At 54.6% G+C, this 18,559-nt stretch overlaps 1 protein-coding gene across 1 annotated transcript; it reads right to left on the minus strand.

Annotated features, from left to right (window-relative positions):
* Positions 1-235: 235 nt before the first annotated feature.
* On the minus strand, positions 236-18,092 carry SFRP1 (secreted frizzled related protein 1). The gene is made up of 3 exons (XM_051640949.1): positions 17,499-18,092; positions 12,472-12,549; positions 236-4,157 (listed from the first exon to the last, which is right to left on the minus strand). Exons 1-3 carry the CDS (start codon positions 18,031-18,033, stop codon positions 3,835-3,837), a joined length of 936 nt encoding a protein of 311 aa, XP_051496909.1. The 5' UTR covers positions 18,034-18,092; the 3' UTR covers positions 236-3,834.
* Positions 18,093-18,559: the final 467 nt, after the last annotated feature.

Here is an 18,559-nt window from a genome sequence, read left to right on the forward strand (position 1 = left end):
GTGGGGAACAACTATATAGATAAAATACTGTGCTCCAGCAGTTGACATTTGACAGCAGACTTTTCTGCCACCAACATTGTGGATCTAAGTTCTAAACTTTTACATCACCCCTTGCTAGGCAGCAGTGGTGAGATGCTGTCTCGCAAGGAGACAATGCACTGGGGCCCTGGGATGTCAGCACCACATGGAATGAGTAATGCAATCGATATGGAAAAGGCAATAATAAAAACAACTCTCAAAGAAAAAAGTCATTTTATTGAGGGGTTTCTTGTTCCAATCATAGAAGAGAGAAAACAGAAGCCATAATGTGTTTATATCAACCACAAGTTTAAAACAAAGTCAAACAATCAAGTAAAGATTTGTTCATCAAAATACACTTGGAGAAAAGCAGTGGCAGGCGTTGTGCTCATGCAAGGGGTTCCCACAGACAGCAGCATCTCCTGGCTCCTCTCACGTGCTTGTGCCTGTGCTGAGGCACTTACCCACCACCAGCACTCCTCGCCAGGCCTGTGTGCTTCTGCAGGCTCCATCATGATTATATCTCAATTATCTGCCCTTCAAGTAGTCTGCAAGTAGCTTGAGCTGTTCTCCTCACATCTCCATGGTAAATGAGGTGAGCAAAGCCCTTAAACCAGAGCAGAGCTTCCCCAACCATGTAACAGCCCCTCAGCCCTTTCATTCCTGATCCCCTGGTGGGTTTGCAGGAATTGGAGGTGTTGGGGAAGCAGGGCTGCTCCCCACGAGACCCCGATCCCTTGCTGCCCTCCTGCCCCTCCACCTCTGCCAACCTCCTCCCTCACGCTGGTCCATCCCTCTGCAGAGGTCCAGCAGGGCTGGGCCATGCTCTTTGCCACACCAGACCCTGCTCTCCCCCAAACACATCAGCATGCCCGGAGTCTCCTCAGATGCTGATGTGGGTGTTTCAGCACCTCCATGTTCACCCTTCCATGAGGTGGTGATTTCCCAGTATAACCCACCAAACCTTCTAATTGCAAGCAAGCTCACCCTGAAGTGATAGGACAGGGAAAAAGCTCCAATTTCCAGACATTTAGCATGTGCTTCCACGCCAGATTTCTTTCTACAGTAAAGGCTGCATTAGCTTTCATACTGCTAATTGCTGTAACTGTCAGCCTTTAAAAGTGTAAGAATGTTCATAGAAACAAAAAATCATGCCAGCTACAGTAATGAAAAGTCTCATGCTTTTGTTCACTGTCCAGAGAAGGCAGTTCCCTACAGTGTTGATTCTCACTGGTCTTTTACATTTCCTCTGTTTCAAAACTTCCAGAAAGAAACACAGTCCCCTCTCATCTGCCACACTTTCTGAATTAACTATCTAAAACAACAGTAAAACAAAATGTAAAGATACCTTAACTGCTTAAAACATGATGTTGCCTCAACATACCAAGGGAGTACAAGGGAAGTGGAGAGAGGACTGGTGAACCTATCCACTGGATTCACGCAGGAACAGCTGACAGACCATGGAGCAGTTTGGTGAGAGAATGGAAAAATACTTCCCAGGTACATGGAAATACCCAAAATGCCATGTCTGAAGTAAAATGTGCTGATCTGCTCAGCAGCTCTAATCAGCTTTTCAAGGACAAACATCCAGGGTCAGAGGGGTGTCTGAAATAACTGACAGAGCAACCAGTAACACACAATTATGTTATGCTTTAAGTAGGTCATTACAGTGCTAATTTGTTCTTCCCATGGGTAGCTCCAAGGTGTGGGATTTCTTCAGCCCCAGTGGGTGATAGCATGAAAACCCCAGCCCAAATAAATGTTAAAGCATCTCTCCCCCACACAAAACCAATTCCACTGCTGCCGGCTGTGGAAGGAAACCTGGGGGCAGTTGGAGGCTCCCAGCCCTGGCCTGGCCCCCACAGGGCTGCGCCGGGCACTGACCTTGTTCCAAGACAACCAGCCTTTCAGCTCAACATGTCCCAGCTCTGGGCCACCACCTGCTGCTGACAGGGCTGGCTTTGTCAGCCCCCCCCCCCACACTGTTTCACCTCATCAATCTGTGATAGTAAAGCCTATGGTTTATTTATTTCTTTAATTCAATGATAAAGCACATTATCTACAATAATTAATTTTGCATCAAAGAAACAACACTACTACAAATGGTGGTCTAAGGCAACCTAGTACAGAGTTCATGTCCTAAATCCCATCTCTCTGTTAGCTGTGAAGCATCATTCCTCAGAGCCCTCAGCCTCTTCACGGAATTCCTCTACAATCAGGTCTGCAGCTCCGTCCCCATGTGGGGAACAAACAGCACTCCCGAGCTCAAGAGTAATTAATTTACCAGCTTTCAGTGGGGTTGGTTTAAGCCTCAAAAATGAGGATTTGTTATTTCTCTTAACTGCAACACAACAGGATTATCTCAGATCACAAGATACTCATTCTCTCAAGAGTAATTGTGACTGATGAGAATGCTGAATGGAAGTGGGATAGTAAATTAATGTGGAGCAATGCGGGTGTGTGGAAGAGAACTTGTGCAATTAATGGAATAATGAATTTCAGCTTGGTCGATAAATGTAATCATTTGGATGCAATATTCTTTGTCTTTCATAAACTATTTGACCTCACACTAACATGACATTTTGATTAAGGAAAAAAAACACAACCCAGAATGATACAAAGCCAAGTTGTCACACATCAAACAGACAAAAACCTAGAAACTGAGAGGTCCCACGGCGACTGCAGAGGGGAAGACGGAGACGATGCATTTCCCATGGTGCTCCACAGGGACCAGCTCCTGGCCTTCTGCGATCTGGTATTCTGCCAGCAGCCTGAAGGAACTATAAAAACATCAGTGGTAAAGTGAGGGAGTGCCACGTGCTGGAGGAGCCGTCTGGAGGAGGCCCAGGCCACAGGACTGGCCAGGGAACGGGACACATTTGCACATGGATAAAACTGAATTGTGCATCTGGGCCCATGCAGCAGCAGCCAGGGATGGTGGCCAGGGGGATGGGGGGAGGCTGGGGAGCCAGGGGGAGGCCAGGGGAGGCTAAGGGGCCAGGGGGAGGCTTAGGGGCCAGGGGGAGGCAGCCCCCTCTGCCCCAGCCCTGCGGTGGGGCCGCTGCACTGCCAGAGAAGGCAGGGACTCATGGGCTGGAGAACGAGCAGCTCTGGGCTCAGGGAGTCAGCAGAGGCCAGGGCCGGTGTCCCAGTGACAGGTTACAGGAGGTGCTGGTGAGGGAGAGCTCCCTGATCCAGCTGGTCAAGGTATCACAAGGACCCCAGGGTTAAGGCTTAAACTAAGCAGGTTTAGACTAAAATGGGATTTTTTTACAGTGAGGGCAATTAGCTACTAGATTTCATCAGAGGTTGTAACAGGTTCTCCACCCCTAATTTATTAGCTTTCATTGTGAGGATGGGATGTTTTTCTACTTGGCCAGCTCTGGTTAAAAAAAGGAATTGATTTGACGCAACCCTGCAGCCATGAAGACAGGAGTAAACATGGTCACAAGGGTTCTTGCTGCAATCGTGTAACCTCTTGACTTAACTCCAGGCCCCTCTGCCTGCCCTCTTTACCTGACAGCTGCTATTGAAATTAACGTACGTATCCGTATGGCAACAGGTCCTTAGATATTGTGGGTGTGAAGCACGTTTGGTGACCGTTTGGTGCACACGTGTCTCACTTGCACACCTGGGTAACCAGGAAAATGCCGGCAGCAGGGAGGTGGGAGGTCTGGGAACGGCAAGGGAAGCTCCGAGGAGCAGAGGAAGGAGCAGGAGGGCTCGGCTCCAGCATCCCTGCTGCAGAGGAGCGGGACCGAGCTGCCGTGCTGGCTGCGCCAGGTCCAGGCAGCGGCTCTCCCGCCTCCCACTGCATCACTTGAAAACGGACGGAAATGTCGGGCAGTCGGGAGACTTCATCTTCTTCATGAACTTCTTGAACTCTTTGTTCTTCTTGTCCCACTTGTAGATGGCTGTCAGCAGGTACTGGGTCTTCACCTGGCGGCCCATGATGAGGAAGTAGTGGCCGAGGTTGTCCAGCTGATGGCAGGGGCAGTCGGCCCCATTCTTCAAAAACAGCACCAGCTTCTTCAGGTTCTTCTTCCGGATGGGCCCCAGCTTCAGCGCCTTCCTCTTCCGCGGAACAATCATCTTGTCCCCATTCTCCTTCTTCACTTCCTTTATGGTCATCTTGAGAGCTGAAAAATAAGTCAGAGAAAAGGGAAATCAACATAACTTCTGAGCAGCCTTTGCTGGCCCAAGGCCTTTGCTGAGCAAGACTTGGGGGGAGGAGGCACCAGCCTTCCAGCCCCAGAAGGGCAGCAGGGCTCTGTCCCTTGCAGCATCACCCCAGCAAGGACGTGTCCTGCTGACCACCACATGAAACACTCGTGCCCAAAGTGTAGCCACCCCTGCACCCTGGGGAGCATCAAGGTAAACCACCAATGTCTCCACTTCCCTGCCCCCAGAAGAGCACACCAGGCACCTTTTATTTGAGAGGGAGACTTGTTCATTTGGCAATACACTCTTTCCTAACAAAACCTTAGCTGATTAAACAATGGGGTCTCCCTGCTCTGGATGCACGGAGAGACTCCTGAAAGAGCCATTTCAAAGGTCAACTTGGCTTCTCCAGCCCTTGTTTGCACCCTCAGGTGCCTGTGAAACAAGTTTCCAAGCACTACATTTGAGCAGCTGCATGCCCATGCCCGCCTCTTCCCCAGGAGAAGGCGAGTTAATCCCATACAACTTCCACAGAAAATATTTTCCTCTCTGGGTTCAGCGTTCTCCCAAGTTAATCACAACCCAAAAAAAAAAAAAAAATTAATGTTCTTTTGCTGCGACCATGAAGAGGAATTTAGTATACATGGGAAAAATGATGAAAATGTGTTGTACATTAAAGTATCACTTCTGTGCCATTTGGCTCTCCCTCATTTTTGGGGAAAAGCATATGGCCAAAAATTACTAACATATTTCCTTCATTTGGGAGTTTACTTCAGACCTGCAGATAAATAGTGCTCGGATAGGTGATTAATTGTCTGCTGTGCCTTCCCATTTGACTCCCAGAGCACATGGAGCAGACAGCGTGCAGGAGCCTCTGCCAGGGAGTCGGGTCCCCCCAGCATCACTCCTTGAAGTCTTGCCCTGCTGGAACTTGTAGCAGTGACACACGTTGCTTTCTGGATGGCAGCTCTGCTCACCCTTCCAGATACAAATGGCAGTAGGATGGTGCAATGACAATCCTGAGCAGGCAGCAGAGTCCCCACATCACCCTCCTGCTCCCAGCCACTGCACTGGCCTCAGGAGGAACGGGATTTATCTGCCCCTGTGCCAAGAATGCTGCTGTGTTTGCCAAGAGTTCTGTCGTGTTACACTGTTACTGTACAGGAAAGTAATCCAGGACTGGAAACCCAAGTGAAATTCTCATTCCATCTGTTTTCCAAATTCAGGATGTTTAAGAAGCTAAAGAGACATAAGCTCTAAGGAGCTAAAGATGCTGAAACAGATCAATTTGCAACGAATTTGGAAAATGGAGCAAGTAGTTTTAAGGCAGCTCCAAGCTGCATGACATTGATTGGGCAGCAGCAGCAATGTCCCTCAATATGAACCTCAATCTCTTTATCCATTCTGACTTTGAAGTCTCGCTCTAAGCACAATGGTTGCCAGTGCAGGAAGAATGGTATAATACCAGTAATAAGAGACTTTTTCAAACTGTCTTGTTTGCAAATTGCTTTGCTGTGATTGTGGCAAGTTTAGATCCTTGTTTCTGGAGGAAGAAAACGATCTGGCAGCTTGTGGAGGTGCTGTTCTGCTCCAAGTACCATAGTCTATGAAGGACAAAGAGGGTCTGGTAATGCTGCACTGTGGGAGCTCGCAGCGCTTCCTTCCCTGCACAGCAGGAATTATCATCCAGCAGGTTCAGGGCATGTAGAAACTGCCCAAGTGAACCATAAATCCAGACACAAACTAAGAATTCACACAAATCTCACTCGTGCAAAGCAGCACACAGAGCCAAGGTCAGGTAACACCAAAGAGGACCAACAGGGGGCTGAACATGGGTGAAAATGGCTCGTGTAGGACTCTGCTCTTCCCAGCAACGATGCCCTCGCCATCAGCAGAGGGAGTCTGAAGTGCAGCCCAGGGAAAGCGCAGCCTGGCCCAAGGACTGCCGAGTGTCCTTGCCTTGGGACAAGGCTGGACACACAGCTCTGGCCTTTTCCACACACATAGAAAAGCAGCACCCAAGGACACGTCTGTTCCCAGCTGCATGCCCAGCACTGGAGCACAGCACCTCACCGCGGAAGGCAGCCCCTCGGCTTGTGCCTTCCCAGGAACATCAAGGACTTGGCAGTGGGGATCATCGTGCAACTCACCAGGCATCCCCCTGGCCCCGGGAACACCTCGCCCGGCAGCAGGGACAGGCTTGAGCGGGACAGATTGAGTCTTGGCTCCAGGATCCAACTGAGCTGCCAAAGCAAACAGCTTCCCCTCTGGGAGCCCTGGCTTTTCTGCTCCCCCCGTGCCACACCAAATCCATCTCAGCGCCGAGTGGGAAAAGAGCCAAAATTACCTCCCAGAATCCAGGATGCGCTTGCTTGCACAGACTAAATCACTGCCAGGAGGGAGCTGACCCCAGGAAGAGACCCGGAGGGTTATCCATAGCGCACAAGCCTGGGCAGCCTTCCCAGCCCTGCAGCCTGCGGGACGGCCCAGCATCGGCTGCAGCACCCACCCATGCTCCCTCACTAAGCTGCGATCACATCTCCTCATCTAACACACTCAACACCTTCCTTTTTCTCCCAGGCTCCTGCTAATTGAAGTGTGCACCACGTTCCCAAAGATGCTGGCTGCTGTGGGACACCCTTGCTCCCAGTGCTGCAGAACACCTGCAGACAGACAGCAGCCATGGGGGCTGCAGGCAGACCACGAATTTCCCTGTGAACAGGAGCACTGACAGGACCAGAAGCTGACTCACAGCCATACCATGGGAGAGCTGACAGCAGAGGAGCCCCATTCTCTGCCGTCCTGGCAGCGCTGGTGGCTGGCTGCAGCCAGGACCACACATAAAACCAGGAAAGCCCTTTCCAGCCAGGCATTGTCTCAGCTCTGTGTGCAACACGCAGAGATGCCATGCCGGATCCGGCACAGCATGGTGCCCCGACTGTGGCCTCTGGGTGCTGGGGCATGAAAGATCCCCAGGAATGCTGCACACCCCTCTGGAGCATCCGTACCTCCAGGGATGCAGACAAGGATGACCCTCCCCATCTGTAGGACTGGCCAAGAGGGAGGCTCTCCTCTCTGCTCCCCAGGGCCGTGGTGCTCAGGGCAGAGGGGAAACGTGCACTGCACAGGGAGAGGGTTTAATTTTGTACCGTGTGTAACCCCAAAGCTTCCTGTGAGCACTGCCGGTACAGCTGCTCACGGGCGAGTCATGGCAGGAGCCAATGTCCAGCTGCCTGCTTCAAAGGCTCTTCCCAGAAAACACAGAAGTGAAAGCATTAGTCAGGCTGGGAGGGTAAAAGCAAAACACAACAAAGGAGATTTCAGGATTTAATTTGGCAGTCAACAGCTCTCAGCCATGTTGTGTTTACAACAGCAGAAACCCTCCCAGGGTGCTAAACCCACGCCTGCCCTTGCTCAGCCCCCGCATCCAGAAGCTGACGCCTGCCCAGGCACGAGGCACTCACCAGCGCTTTGCCGCAGCCGGGAGAGCCAGTGCCAAGAGCCCAACACAGGCACTGACTCTCTCACCAGACTGTACCCACTGCCACTGGGAGCTGCCAGCATGAGGATCAGACTAAGCCACAGCATCCTCAAACTGCACAGACTCCTGCAGAGAGCCTGTGTGCACCAGCCTACAGCTATGGACAGCTTTCCCCCATTTTCCCAGGTTTCCCCAGTTACTCCAGGTTTCCCCAGCTTACCCCTTGCTCCCAACACAACACTGCAGCATCATCCAGCAGGAGCAGGTCATCAGCAATGATCAAGTCAGGAAGAGCTGGCCAACACAGGCAGCCTTGTCCTCTCCAAGGTCCTCCTCTCCTACAGCTCCAAGCTGCCGGGCACTTCCCACCAGATTGCTCCAGCTCTGGGAGGCCAGGGAGGACATATGAGGGATCAGTAGCAGCTCTGGATGCACAGCAGCCCCATCACCAGCCACAGCTCCCAGAACCTCTGTCAGACCAAGTCAGCAATTTGGCCTCAACTATAAATGGCTCATATTGGATGGTAGCTCAGTTCCACACTCTGTAACACAAAGAGAGTGGGGAGTGCTAGAGATATTAAAATGTCTTGTTTTATTTCTACTAATACAAAACAGGGTATATGAAAGTGTTTGTTCAGTCGCAGTGAAATTACTCTTGGCAGCAGCAGCTCTGAGAGCAGCAAAGGCCCTACAGACCTGGTTGGGGTTCAGCCTGACAAAGCACACTTTGTGTTTCATCACTTGAAACAATTCTTATCGATGTCCCTACAGCTCCAGCTTTCCAGTCCCATGCCAGTGCAAGGAAAGAGGAAACCCAGCATTACAGACAAACTGGGAGCACAATGTTAGTGCCTCCCAAGAACAAAGTACCCCCCTACCCAACAGCAGCCCCAGGGCTTCAGGCACGCACCCACGTCCCCGAGGACTGGGCTGTGCAGGCACCCCGCTCACCATGCCACCACCTGTGGCACCCTACAGGCACCTTCAGCCCCACCTCTCTAGTACACAGGGGCCTGGGACCAGGACACTGTCACTGCTGTTCTCCTGCCTGCAGAGGCAGAGCCCCCACTCCAGCACCTCACGGCAGGGAAGGGAACGTGAGAGATGGGAAAGCTCTGCTGTTCCTTCAGCCTCATTGCTCCTTCCTTTAGAAATCACTCAGAAGGAGGAAACCTGCCAGAAGACACATTAGGGCTGTAACAGGAGAAGGCTGCAGGCAAGGAGCTGTCAGTCACGGGAAAAAATAAACAGCATGTATTGATTGCACTGCAGTCTCCAGTGCAGTGAGAGCCCGTTTAGCAGGATCCCCTCAGCCCCCAGAGAAAGGGCAGAAACAATAAATAAAATCACTAAGAGAAACAGAGAGGAATGAACTCCAGGGCCAGCCCAGCCTGCCTGAGGAGTAAGAAACAAACCCTGGCTGCAGCCCAGGGAGGCTGGGGGAGGCTGCAGGGGCACAGCAGAGATCCCACACTCCATCGAGCACCATCACTGGCTCCAGCACACCAGCCCTGCACCAACACTTGAACTGCAGCTGGCCCACACGTACCTGACCCAGCCCCATAGCCAGTCTGTGCCCCAGGGAAGGGTCCCTGCACACCCATCAACACCCTCTGTTGCACCTCTGCTGCAGCTCTGCTACCAGCCCCACCACCCAGGCAGGTTGGTGGGGAGCAGCACATGGAGCCAGAGATACAACAGGACCTTGCCACATGCTGCAGGGACAGGGGACCACAGCTATGGCCAGCAGCTGAGCAGCAAACCAGAAGCAGTGCTGAGGTGCTGGGTGAAAAACATTCTCCCTTTCCCCAAGACACTTGGCTGGTGCTCCCAGGGAGAGGGCTAGGGTGGAGAAGAGGAGGCAGCTCTCACATGCTCTGAAACAGAGACAGAAGAAGCTAATCCCCAAGGGCCCAGGTCCCCTCCACATGCAGGCAGCTTGGCCACAGCAGCAGTGCCAAATGCTTTGCCAGGGCTAAGGGAGCAGGCACATCACTCCCACCACATGGCAAGCCCCAGCCAAAGCCTTGTGGACAGCTAGACGTGCTGCTGCCCTACAGCCATCCAGCTTCTGGAGGAGCTGCCAAGCTGCCTCAGACCAGCATGCAGGAGCCCACGGTCACAGCTGCTCAAACAAATGCAAACTCAGAGTCCTGCTGGCCCACGAGGCTGGTGGTCTCCTGGCACCCCTCCAAGGCCCAGCGCCTTGTCCAAGGCCCTCTCCTGGCTCAGAGAAGAAAGGTCCCTTTTCTTTCCAGTCTTCCTGTGGTCAAAGCTGGATGCACCTCTTCCCTTTGCTGTCCTCAAGACTGACATCACCCCCAGGGTTGTTACACAGCCACCTCCTGCCCTAGCACGGCTGCACATCAGCCCTGGGCCAAGCGCTCCTTGTGCCTGGTCTGTAACGAGCCCCCGGGGTGTAAGTGAAACCCCCAGTCATGTTACTGCAGGAATTGGTGCAGGACCCATCAACAGCTGCCCTATGCAGCACACGTTAATTTAAACATTTATTGTACTTGTCTGGCTTTGATGAGGATCTGTAACGTATCAGCTGCCAGTGTTTACCTTGGTGGATCTGCATGAGAAATATCAGTCTGAATGGTTGGGAGTTTATTTTAGTGCCAGATAAACAGCTCTCCTTGAGAAATCATCCCATGACAGTAACCCCCCAAGACTAAACAATGATCCAAGAGCCAGGCACGGTGTTTAGAGGAACTACCTGAAGTCCATGCTTCCTCTGCAGGCTCCTCTCCCCAGCTGGGGTATTCTCAGGAGCACCCTGTCCTGCCCTTCCTTGCAGAGCACAGGAAAAACCCGTATCACATCTCTTCCCTTTCTCCAGCTCCCAGCTGTACAGACTGGGCACATCTGGAGGAAGCACTATGTGCACCCAGGACCCTCCTGGATGGGGAGGGAAAACAGTGACAGAAGGAAGAAAACACCAAATGTAGCTGCACAAAACCTACACTACTGAAAACCCTCTGCTGCTGGTGGAGCACAGGGACCCTCTATCTGGCCACTCACTGCAGAATAACCCAGAGAGCTGCCTGCCAAGAAGTATTTCCATCCTCTGGAAGCTGTCACCACAAAATTTCCCAATAACCAACTTATTCTGTGGGCAAGTCACTGTCTCAAGCTGTTCCACTGAGGCTGTGAATACTTCTGGTTTGGCCTCTGCTCCCTGTTGTGTAACTGTCCCAGAGCACAGGACAGCATTCAGTGGCAGAGGCTGATGACAAGCACGGTTAAGCTTGTCTATTTCCCTTCCCTGCACTTGCCGACCAGCAGGACACCACCTCACTTGCTCCTGGCACACCTCTGGGGAGGTGACAGGTATCACAGTTACCCACTGACAAAGGAGCCCCGTGGCTGCCCAGGCAGCACCTCTCGCTCCTTCTCCGGGCTGGAGGTCCCAACCCAGAGCCCCTGGAGCAGGGTGACACCTCAGTGTCACCACAACCCAGGCACACAGCCCCTGCCCAAACCAGGTGTTCTGGTCACAGAGGCTGCTCGATCCCTCCGCATCATCTGGGAAGCTCTCTCCAGTCTCTCCCCATGGATGCAGTGGGGCAGCTTCCAGCCATCTCATTAGACAACATCCCGCTTCCAGCCAGGCTGCCATGCGATTCGTGCCTCTGTCACCCTGACCCAGCTCGAGGGAAGCACATTCCTGGGAAATTGTAACATGGGTTTTCCTGTTGACGCTCTTCCCTTTTAGAATAAGTCTGCCCTGAACTTAGGGCTTTTGGCATTCCAAATCTGCAGGAGAGTTGAAAATTCATTTCCAGAAGAAAGGGTAGCACACCAACGCACAGCACAGGTTTGGGTTTGCACAGTGTGCTCTGGCACAAGGCACATTCAAGTGCTAATCCTCGAGGAATGCACACCTTGTTCAATGTGCCTTTAATAACCTTTCGGGAAAGTTACATACACCCGCAAGGATGTCAGAACCAGTTAATTCTGGGTTTGATCTGAGAAAGCAAATATTTTCTCCAATGACATTTTTTTTTTTAAGTGAAGTTCTGTTTAGCTACGATTGTCTGACTCACTTTTCAGTCATAATATATTTAGGAAACAGCTTTCAAGTAGCTCTGCATTTTTTAAGCTCACTGCTTGGCCCTAGCTAGACAAGGACTGGCTTTGGGTTTTTACACCTAGACTTGACAAGAGCTGCATAAACTTTGCTAAAAAGAAACCCAGTGGTACGAGCAATCTGGGGGAAGGAGAAAGCTAGCTTGCTTTTTCTTGACTGCAAGCAGAGTAAGGGTCCACCCTGTGCATCATTCCTGCAAGCACACAAGAGCACAGGAACACCAGGGTTAAGTTACAAACCCGAGTTTACCGAAGTCCAGGCACTGCCACCTCTGCGCTGGCCCCAGGCTCCAGACAAGCACCATCTGGTTCCCTGCTCACAGCGAGGCTAAGGGCAGTAATCCCACGCGGCGCTTCGGGGACACTCAGCCCTGCAGCCCGGGCAATGCTGGAGCTGGGGAACGCCTGTCAGGACCCAGCTGTCCTGGCCCCCGGTGATCGCGGCCGCAGGAGCCGGACACGTCCCAAACACAGCCGGTCCTGTCCAGTGCCATCGCCTCTGCGCACCGACACTGACACCTAGAGGCAGGATGGCCTCGGGAATGGCCTCGGGGAGAGGACACGGCTGCCTGCAGGCCATGTGGCCACCCTGGCCGTGCGGCTGGCAGCAGGGCTGACAGGGTGGCCGGGCATGCAGCGGCCCCAGAGCCGGCTCACACAGGAGCTGCACTGCCCTGCAGCCCCAGGACCCCCTCCCGTGCCCCCGCGCTCCCCCTTACCGAACTCGCTGGCACACAGGTGCTCCACGATGGCCTCCGACTTCATCTCGTTGTCACAGGGGGGACACACAGTCGTTCCTGGCAAGAGGAGAGATGAGGTGGTGAGGAGCAAGCCTTGTAGCCAGACAGCACAGGCCTGTCAGATCACTGCCCTCAAGGGGGGCACGCAGCCAGCACCCAGCCAGGGGGTACCAGGTTCCAGCCCTGCACGATAACACATGGCCAGGGGTCAGGAGCCCTCCACCAGCTCCCCAGGCTCCTGCCAGCCCTGCTCCAGTGCTGCTGGTGGCCCTGGGGCCAGGCACGGGCAGGGGCCAGCAGCTGCCAAGAGCTGAGGACAGTGCTGGCACCGAGAGGAGATTTCAGGGCCAGGCATTCAGCTGAGGGGAACCGCTCCCCACAGCCATGGCCCACAGCCCACTGACCGTCCCCCCCACAGCGTGCCAAGGAGGGCACACAGTGCCCAAACGTTGGCACAGCCAGAGGATGGTGCCCAAGGATGGCTCCATATCAAGGGGATGCCCTGGAGCCAGGCAGAGGGTTTCAGATGGACACAGCCCAGCTCAGCACAGGTTCCCTTTGGTGCCGGGACCATCCCACAGGCTGCTGGGCATCGTAGGGCAAGCCCCTCGCCTCCCTGCCTGCCCTGGAGCAGCACCGCTGGGTGATGGACCCGTACATCTCACGTGTTCATTCCCTCCAAACCTTGAGAGCTGTCTTCTCTTTTTGGCTTTTGGCCTGGCTACACCCTGCAGAGCAGCCTCGTGGCTCCAGCAGAGAAAACCCAGCTATACTCGTCAGCTGCTGGCGGAAGCCAACATCCTCCTCTAGGGAAATGCCAACCCAGGACATTTCATCAGGATCCATCCTAGGAGGAAAGCTCACATCACCTAGATAATAATAATATTTTTCCAGGTTCCCATCTCCAGCCAGAGCAGAGACCACCCAGCAACAGAGACACAGATTTGTGCTACTGGCAGATGAATCTGTTGAGCTGGGAGATACTGCTCCTGTTCCCGGTCCAGCAGGATGGAGGGCTCTTTCTCACACAAGGGAGTTATTCCCGGGGACGGCACTGCAGCAAAATGTCTGCTGGTCCCTGGGTGCAGATGGAGCACTCACCCTATTCCAGCCCTCAATCAGGCTGGCAAAACCCAGAGGACTGCTGGATGGAAAAAACAGAGAGGTCTCCCAGGAAGAGTTTGCAGAGCCAGAAGGGCTGGGGAGGGAAGCACAGCCATGACCCGCGCCGACCGTGGAGTTGAGTCTCTGCAGTCACAGATGCCCCACGGGGTTTCAGGCGAGACATTTGTTTTCTGTGGCTTGGTCTTCCCCTTTCACCCCCCCCCAAACGCATTCTGTGCCAAATGCTAATTCCTGGGGTTGCGCACCATGTCCTTATTAGTTATATATGCAGAGCAACTGGCCTTTCAATCACCCCATTGTCACAAGGCAACCTTCGCAGCATCCAACTTAACAGTCCCATTCCTGGTGCCTCAGTACCTGTTAAGAGCCACCCACCCCCTAGGTAATGTCCTCTTCCAAAATCCTCACGTGCAATTGCTACTTCTGCTGTCTATAACTTAGAGTGACGCAGGCAGAAGCAAGCCTTTGGGGACATGATGATGTCCCCAACAATTTATTTTTAAAATCAGCAGAGTATTTCCATCCAGGCTGCACATTTAATGAGCTCCTGACGAGGGAAAGGAGGTGCTGGCGGGAGGGTGACAGCCCCAGCAGTCTGTCTCTGCTGCAGTGCCAAGAGTCAGTCACAGTGCTGGGGACCACCCCAGAACGAGGGGTACCTGCCACGCACCAGCTCATCTCCACACACTCCAGTGCGCAAAGCACGTCCATGTGCCTCAGCACCTAAGCCTACATGGGCCACACAAACAATGCAAAAGCCACCTCTGTGACCCCCCTGTCAGCCTTCCAGGCGACTGAAGAAAAAAAACCCAAAAATGGAAAATAAGACTCATTGTTCCCTGGTGACAGGGAACACAGGCTTTGTTTTAGCTGTGCGACAGAAGCCCCAGGAATGCTCTGGCATACCCAGGATGTCAAGGTCCCTTTTGCTGCAGGGACCCCCACCTCACCACGGCACAGACGTGGAGCCCGCAGCTGGAGCCACGCTGGGCATCACATCTGTCCCTTCCCATCTGCCAGCCCTGGTGCAGGGCCATCCTGCCAAGGCTCCTCTGGCCACAGAACAGACAATTCCCTGCAGCTCCCGGGTGCTGCCAGCCATCCTCCACAGGGGGAGCAACCTCACCCACTGCCAGGCTGCCACGTCCCTGTGCCAGGCCGGCCCCCCCGTGCCACCCCAGGGTCTGAGGAGCAGCAGTGGACTCCAGGGGCTGACCCCAGCTCCGTCCAAGGACCATCCTCCAACTGACCTCCGCCCTGTCCTCCAGTGTGGCTGGGAACACTGTCCTGTGCCAAAGGGAAGGAAAAGGCTCCTTTCCACACAGGACACACCAGCTTTTCTACACATCTCAGCCCTACTCCAACCTTAGCCTGCTTCCAGCTCACTTTTTTCCTGCTGACCATTTTCTAATGCCTGGCTTTAGAGTCAGCTTACTCCAGGGGCAGGAGAAGGAATGTGTAATGCTATATTAATCTGCAACTCCCCTGATGCATCCTGTGGGCCTGCAGGCTTTAACGCCTTGTGCTTAAGGAGAAAGGAATTCAGCAGGTCAGCTCTTTGAGAGGCAGAAACAAATTCCAATTTTGAGGTGTTAATGGGGAAAAAACACTGAAAGGGCTTTTTTTTTATTAGTGTTCAGAGAAAAGGGGGGACACTGCTGGGTTCTGACCCTCTTTGAGTCAACAGGAAACACACCTGAGTGACCAAGACTGAAGGGATTCAGGGAAAACAGGGTGTCCTGTGGCAGAGCTCCAGGTGGAAGGAAGGACCCAGCACACACAGGGACAGGGGCCACAGATTACCAGAGTGCTGGCCTTCTCACCTTGAAGAAATGTTTTCTAGCCAGGTTTCTTGTCCCCTCACAGAGAAGTGCCCCAGCCCATGCAACAGGTATGGGAGACTGCCCTGACAACTCTGGAGCTGCTGGGGCTCAGCTACAGCACATGGAAGGGTTTCTCCTGACTTTCAAGCAGCCAGGGGATGTGAAGGTGCCTGCTTATGCTTTTCCACTGAATGCTGAAGAGAGTTCACATTTGCATAACAATTTTAAAGACTTACTTTCTGTGCTGATGGGCATGTTGGCAGCACCAAAAGAAAGCAGTACTATCCCACCCCAATGCTGCTGTCAAGACAGGTCTGAAAGGGGATCAGAAAGTTAGTTGTTAAACTACACAAGGGAAAACTTCATAGATGCTGCTCACCTAGAAAAATGTTTCTAGGTCTTGGGTCACGAATGTCTTGAAAATTAATGACCTGCAAACAGCTCAAACACCTTCTCAGACCCAGGAAGGGGCAGCTCTACAGCAAGAAGCTCAGACCCAGCTGCCCCAGCAGCATGCTTGGCTGCCAGTGCCCAGGGAATAAAAGCAACCTTTGTACCCACAACACAGAATACTACTGCGGTCTTGACCAGGGGTCTAGGTTCACACAGGACAGATGATTTTAGAGCCTCCCTGGAAAACAAAGAGCTTCCTCCAGCGATCGCGTCAGTAAGCACAAGCCACAAGAGGAGCCAGCGTGGCTGTGCTGCTGTTGGCACGGCACAGGGAGAAGCTGGATCCCCAGGAGACAGCAGGCAAACCTCACCCCACCTGCCTCTGGATGCCACTGCCAAGAGTTTCCCTGTACAGCTCCAGCAGCTGTGAGCTCCAGTGTACCTCCCTGCAGTGTACCTGACTGTTCCATCCTGCTCCAGCCATTGCTCTCTGCTTCCTTCAATGTGTCCCCACACTGGCTCCTGGGGACACCCCCACAGCATCACCCCTCTGCTGCAAGAACCACTCCCTTCCTGCCCTGTAACTTCAGTACGAGCCTGATAACACTGCACAGTCCCGGCAGGCTGGGCCGGGACTCCCAGCTAAGCATGGCAAAAAGCCTTTGTTGTAAAGGTGCCACAGGCAAGCAGGGCTGCGAAGGGCGCCCTTCTCTCCAGAGGATCTCCAGACACAGAGCAGAAGCCACGACACTTGGTCCGCCCCATGCACGCGTCCCGTCCCCAAGCTCCTCCTGAGCTCCTGCATTATCCCCTTGAAATTCGGAGTGCCCATCCCCTTCAATGAAGTTCTGGACACAGGAAAGCATTACCCTCCTCTACAGCCCTCTGCATTCTGCCTCTGCAAATACCCCTCCTGCTGGCCCTTCAAAGTGCTCCAATGCAGAATGCTGAAGAGGCACCAGGACAATTATTTATTTATTTAAAAAGTTTTCAACAATAGGCCAGACTCATTGCAACTGACACAAACTAGTCTGGCACTAAACAAACCTGCTGAATGTAATGAAAAAACCCAAGAACCGTATCTGCTTTCCCCAGTTGTTTCTCACTAAGATTCATGCCCCGTGCCAGCATACAGCCCACCTGAGCGGGCAGGGATGGATTTCAGTGCACGGGCAGCCACCACCCACCCAGCATCTCCCCCAGGACTGCTCAGAAGTGAGGTACTCCCCAGGGTTATTGTCACTATTTACTCCAGCCAGGCAGCACGTTCTGCCACACGGGACCACGTGTCCCATCACTGCTGAGAGCAGCGGTGAAGGAGTCGGGCTAGGCAAGGAAACGTGCTGGAGCGGTGCAGCACCTGGATGGAGGGTTGGAAGCCTGGTCTATTGGTGGAGGTCAGAGCCTGGTACCTGCACAGGGAACGAAGCAGCCATGAACCCACCGTGCTCCCAACTGCCCCTGGGCTCAGTTCTGGGATAGCGGGAAGTAACTGGCAGATCATCCTGCCTTCCTTGGACAGGAGGAGAACTTCTGCCAAGGAGCTGAGGTGAACCTCCTCCTGCCACAAGACTCCCTGGGCCACAAAGCCCCTTCTAGGCTAACGCCGGTCCCAACAGCTCAGAGAACACCAGGCACAGGGCTGCAGCACTGGTCATGCCTTACCTTTGGGCCTCGAGACCTCGGTGGCATTGGGAGCAGTCATGGCAATGCAGACATCATCCTGGGGAAACTGGTCACATTTGAGCATCTCAGGCCAGAAAAAGCCAAAGAACTGCATGACGGGCTCACAGGAGTCACGCACGGCTTCGCAGAGCCAGCGGCACGGGTAGACAGGCCGGTCCAGGCAGACAGGGGCAAACAGGGAGCAGAGGAAGACCTGGGTGCCCATGTGGCAGTTCTTGTTGAGCAGGGGCACCCAGCTGCTGGCCTGGTGCTTCACCTCAGCCATGGTCTCGTGGTCCAGCAGGTTGGGCAGCACCATCTTGTCGTAGCCCACGCTGTGGCAGAGCCGCAGGTCGGCGGGGATGGGCACGCACTGGTGGGGCTTGGCGTAGAAGCGCCCGCCGGGGTAGGGGCCAAGGTCGGACTGGTAGCTGACGTAGTCGTACTCGCTGGCCCCACCGCTCGCCAGCAGCCCGGCGGCCAGCGAGACCAGGGCCCGCAGGGCGGCCCCGCGGGGGACCCGCACGCCGCCCATCGCCCCGCTCGCCGACGGCGGCCCCGACGGCACCGTCCGCCTCTCCCCGCCGGGAGCCCGCTGCCGGCCGCCGCCCCCGGGAATCCCCCCCACGACCCCGCGGACGGCCCCCACCGCTGCGCCCTGCTCGGGGCCCCCTAGCACTGCTCGGCGCGCCGCCCCCCGCCCGGTTCCCCGCTGCCGGCCGCCCCCCACGTCGGACACGGGCAGCCGCCGCTCCCGCCGCCGCTCGCCCCGCCGCTCCGGCTGCAGCCCCGCTCTGGCCCCGCCGCCCCGCGCCGCGGGTTTGTGAGCCCCCGGCAGCCAATCAGGGCGGCGCCACCCGCCGCGCGCTCGCCCCCCGCTGTCAATCAGCTGCCCCGCAGCCAATCGCGGCGAGCCGGGCCCGCCCCGCCCCTCCCGCACGGGCCCCGACGGCTCCGCGCGCCGCGCCCGGCCGGCAGCTCCGCGCCCGGGGCGGCCCCGAGGACGCTGCCGGGCCCCGCCAGCTGCGGGTTCGAGCCCGGCCTGTGTCTCCCCGGCGTGG

The sequence above is a fragment of the Apus apus genome, chromosome 26 (assembly GCF_020740795.1).
Source record: "Apus apus isolate bApuApu2 chromosome 26, bApuApu2.pri.cur, whole genome shotgun sequence".
NCBI classification, from domain to species: Eukaryota; Metazoa; Chordata; class Aves; order Apodiformes; family Apodidae; genus Apus; species Apus apus.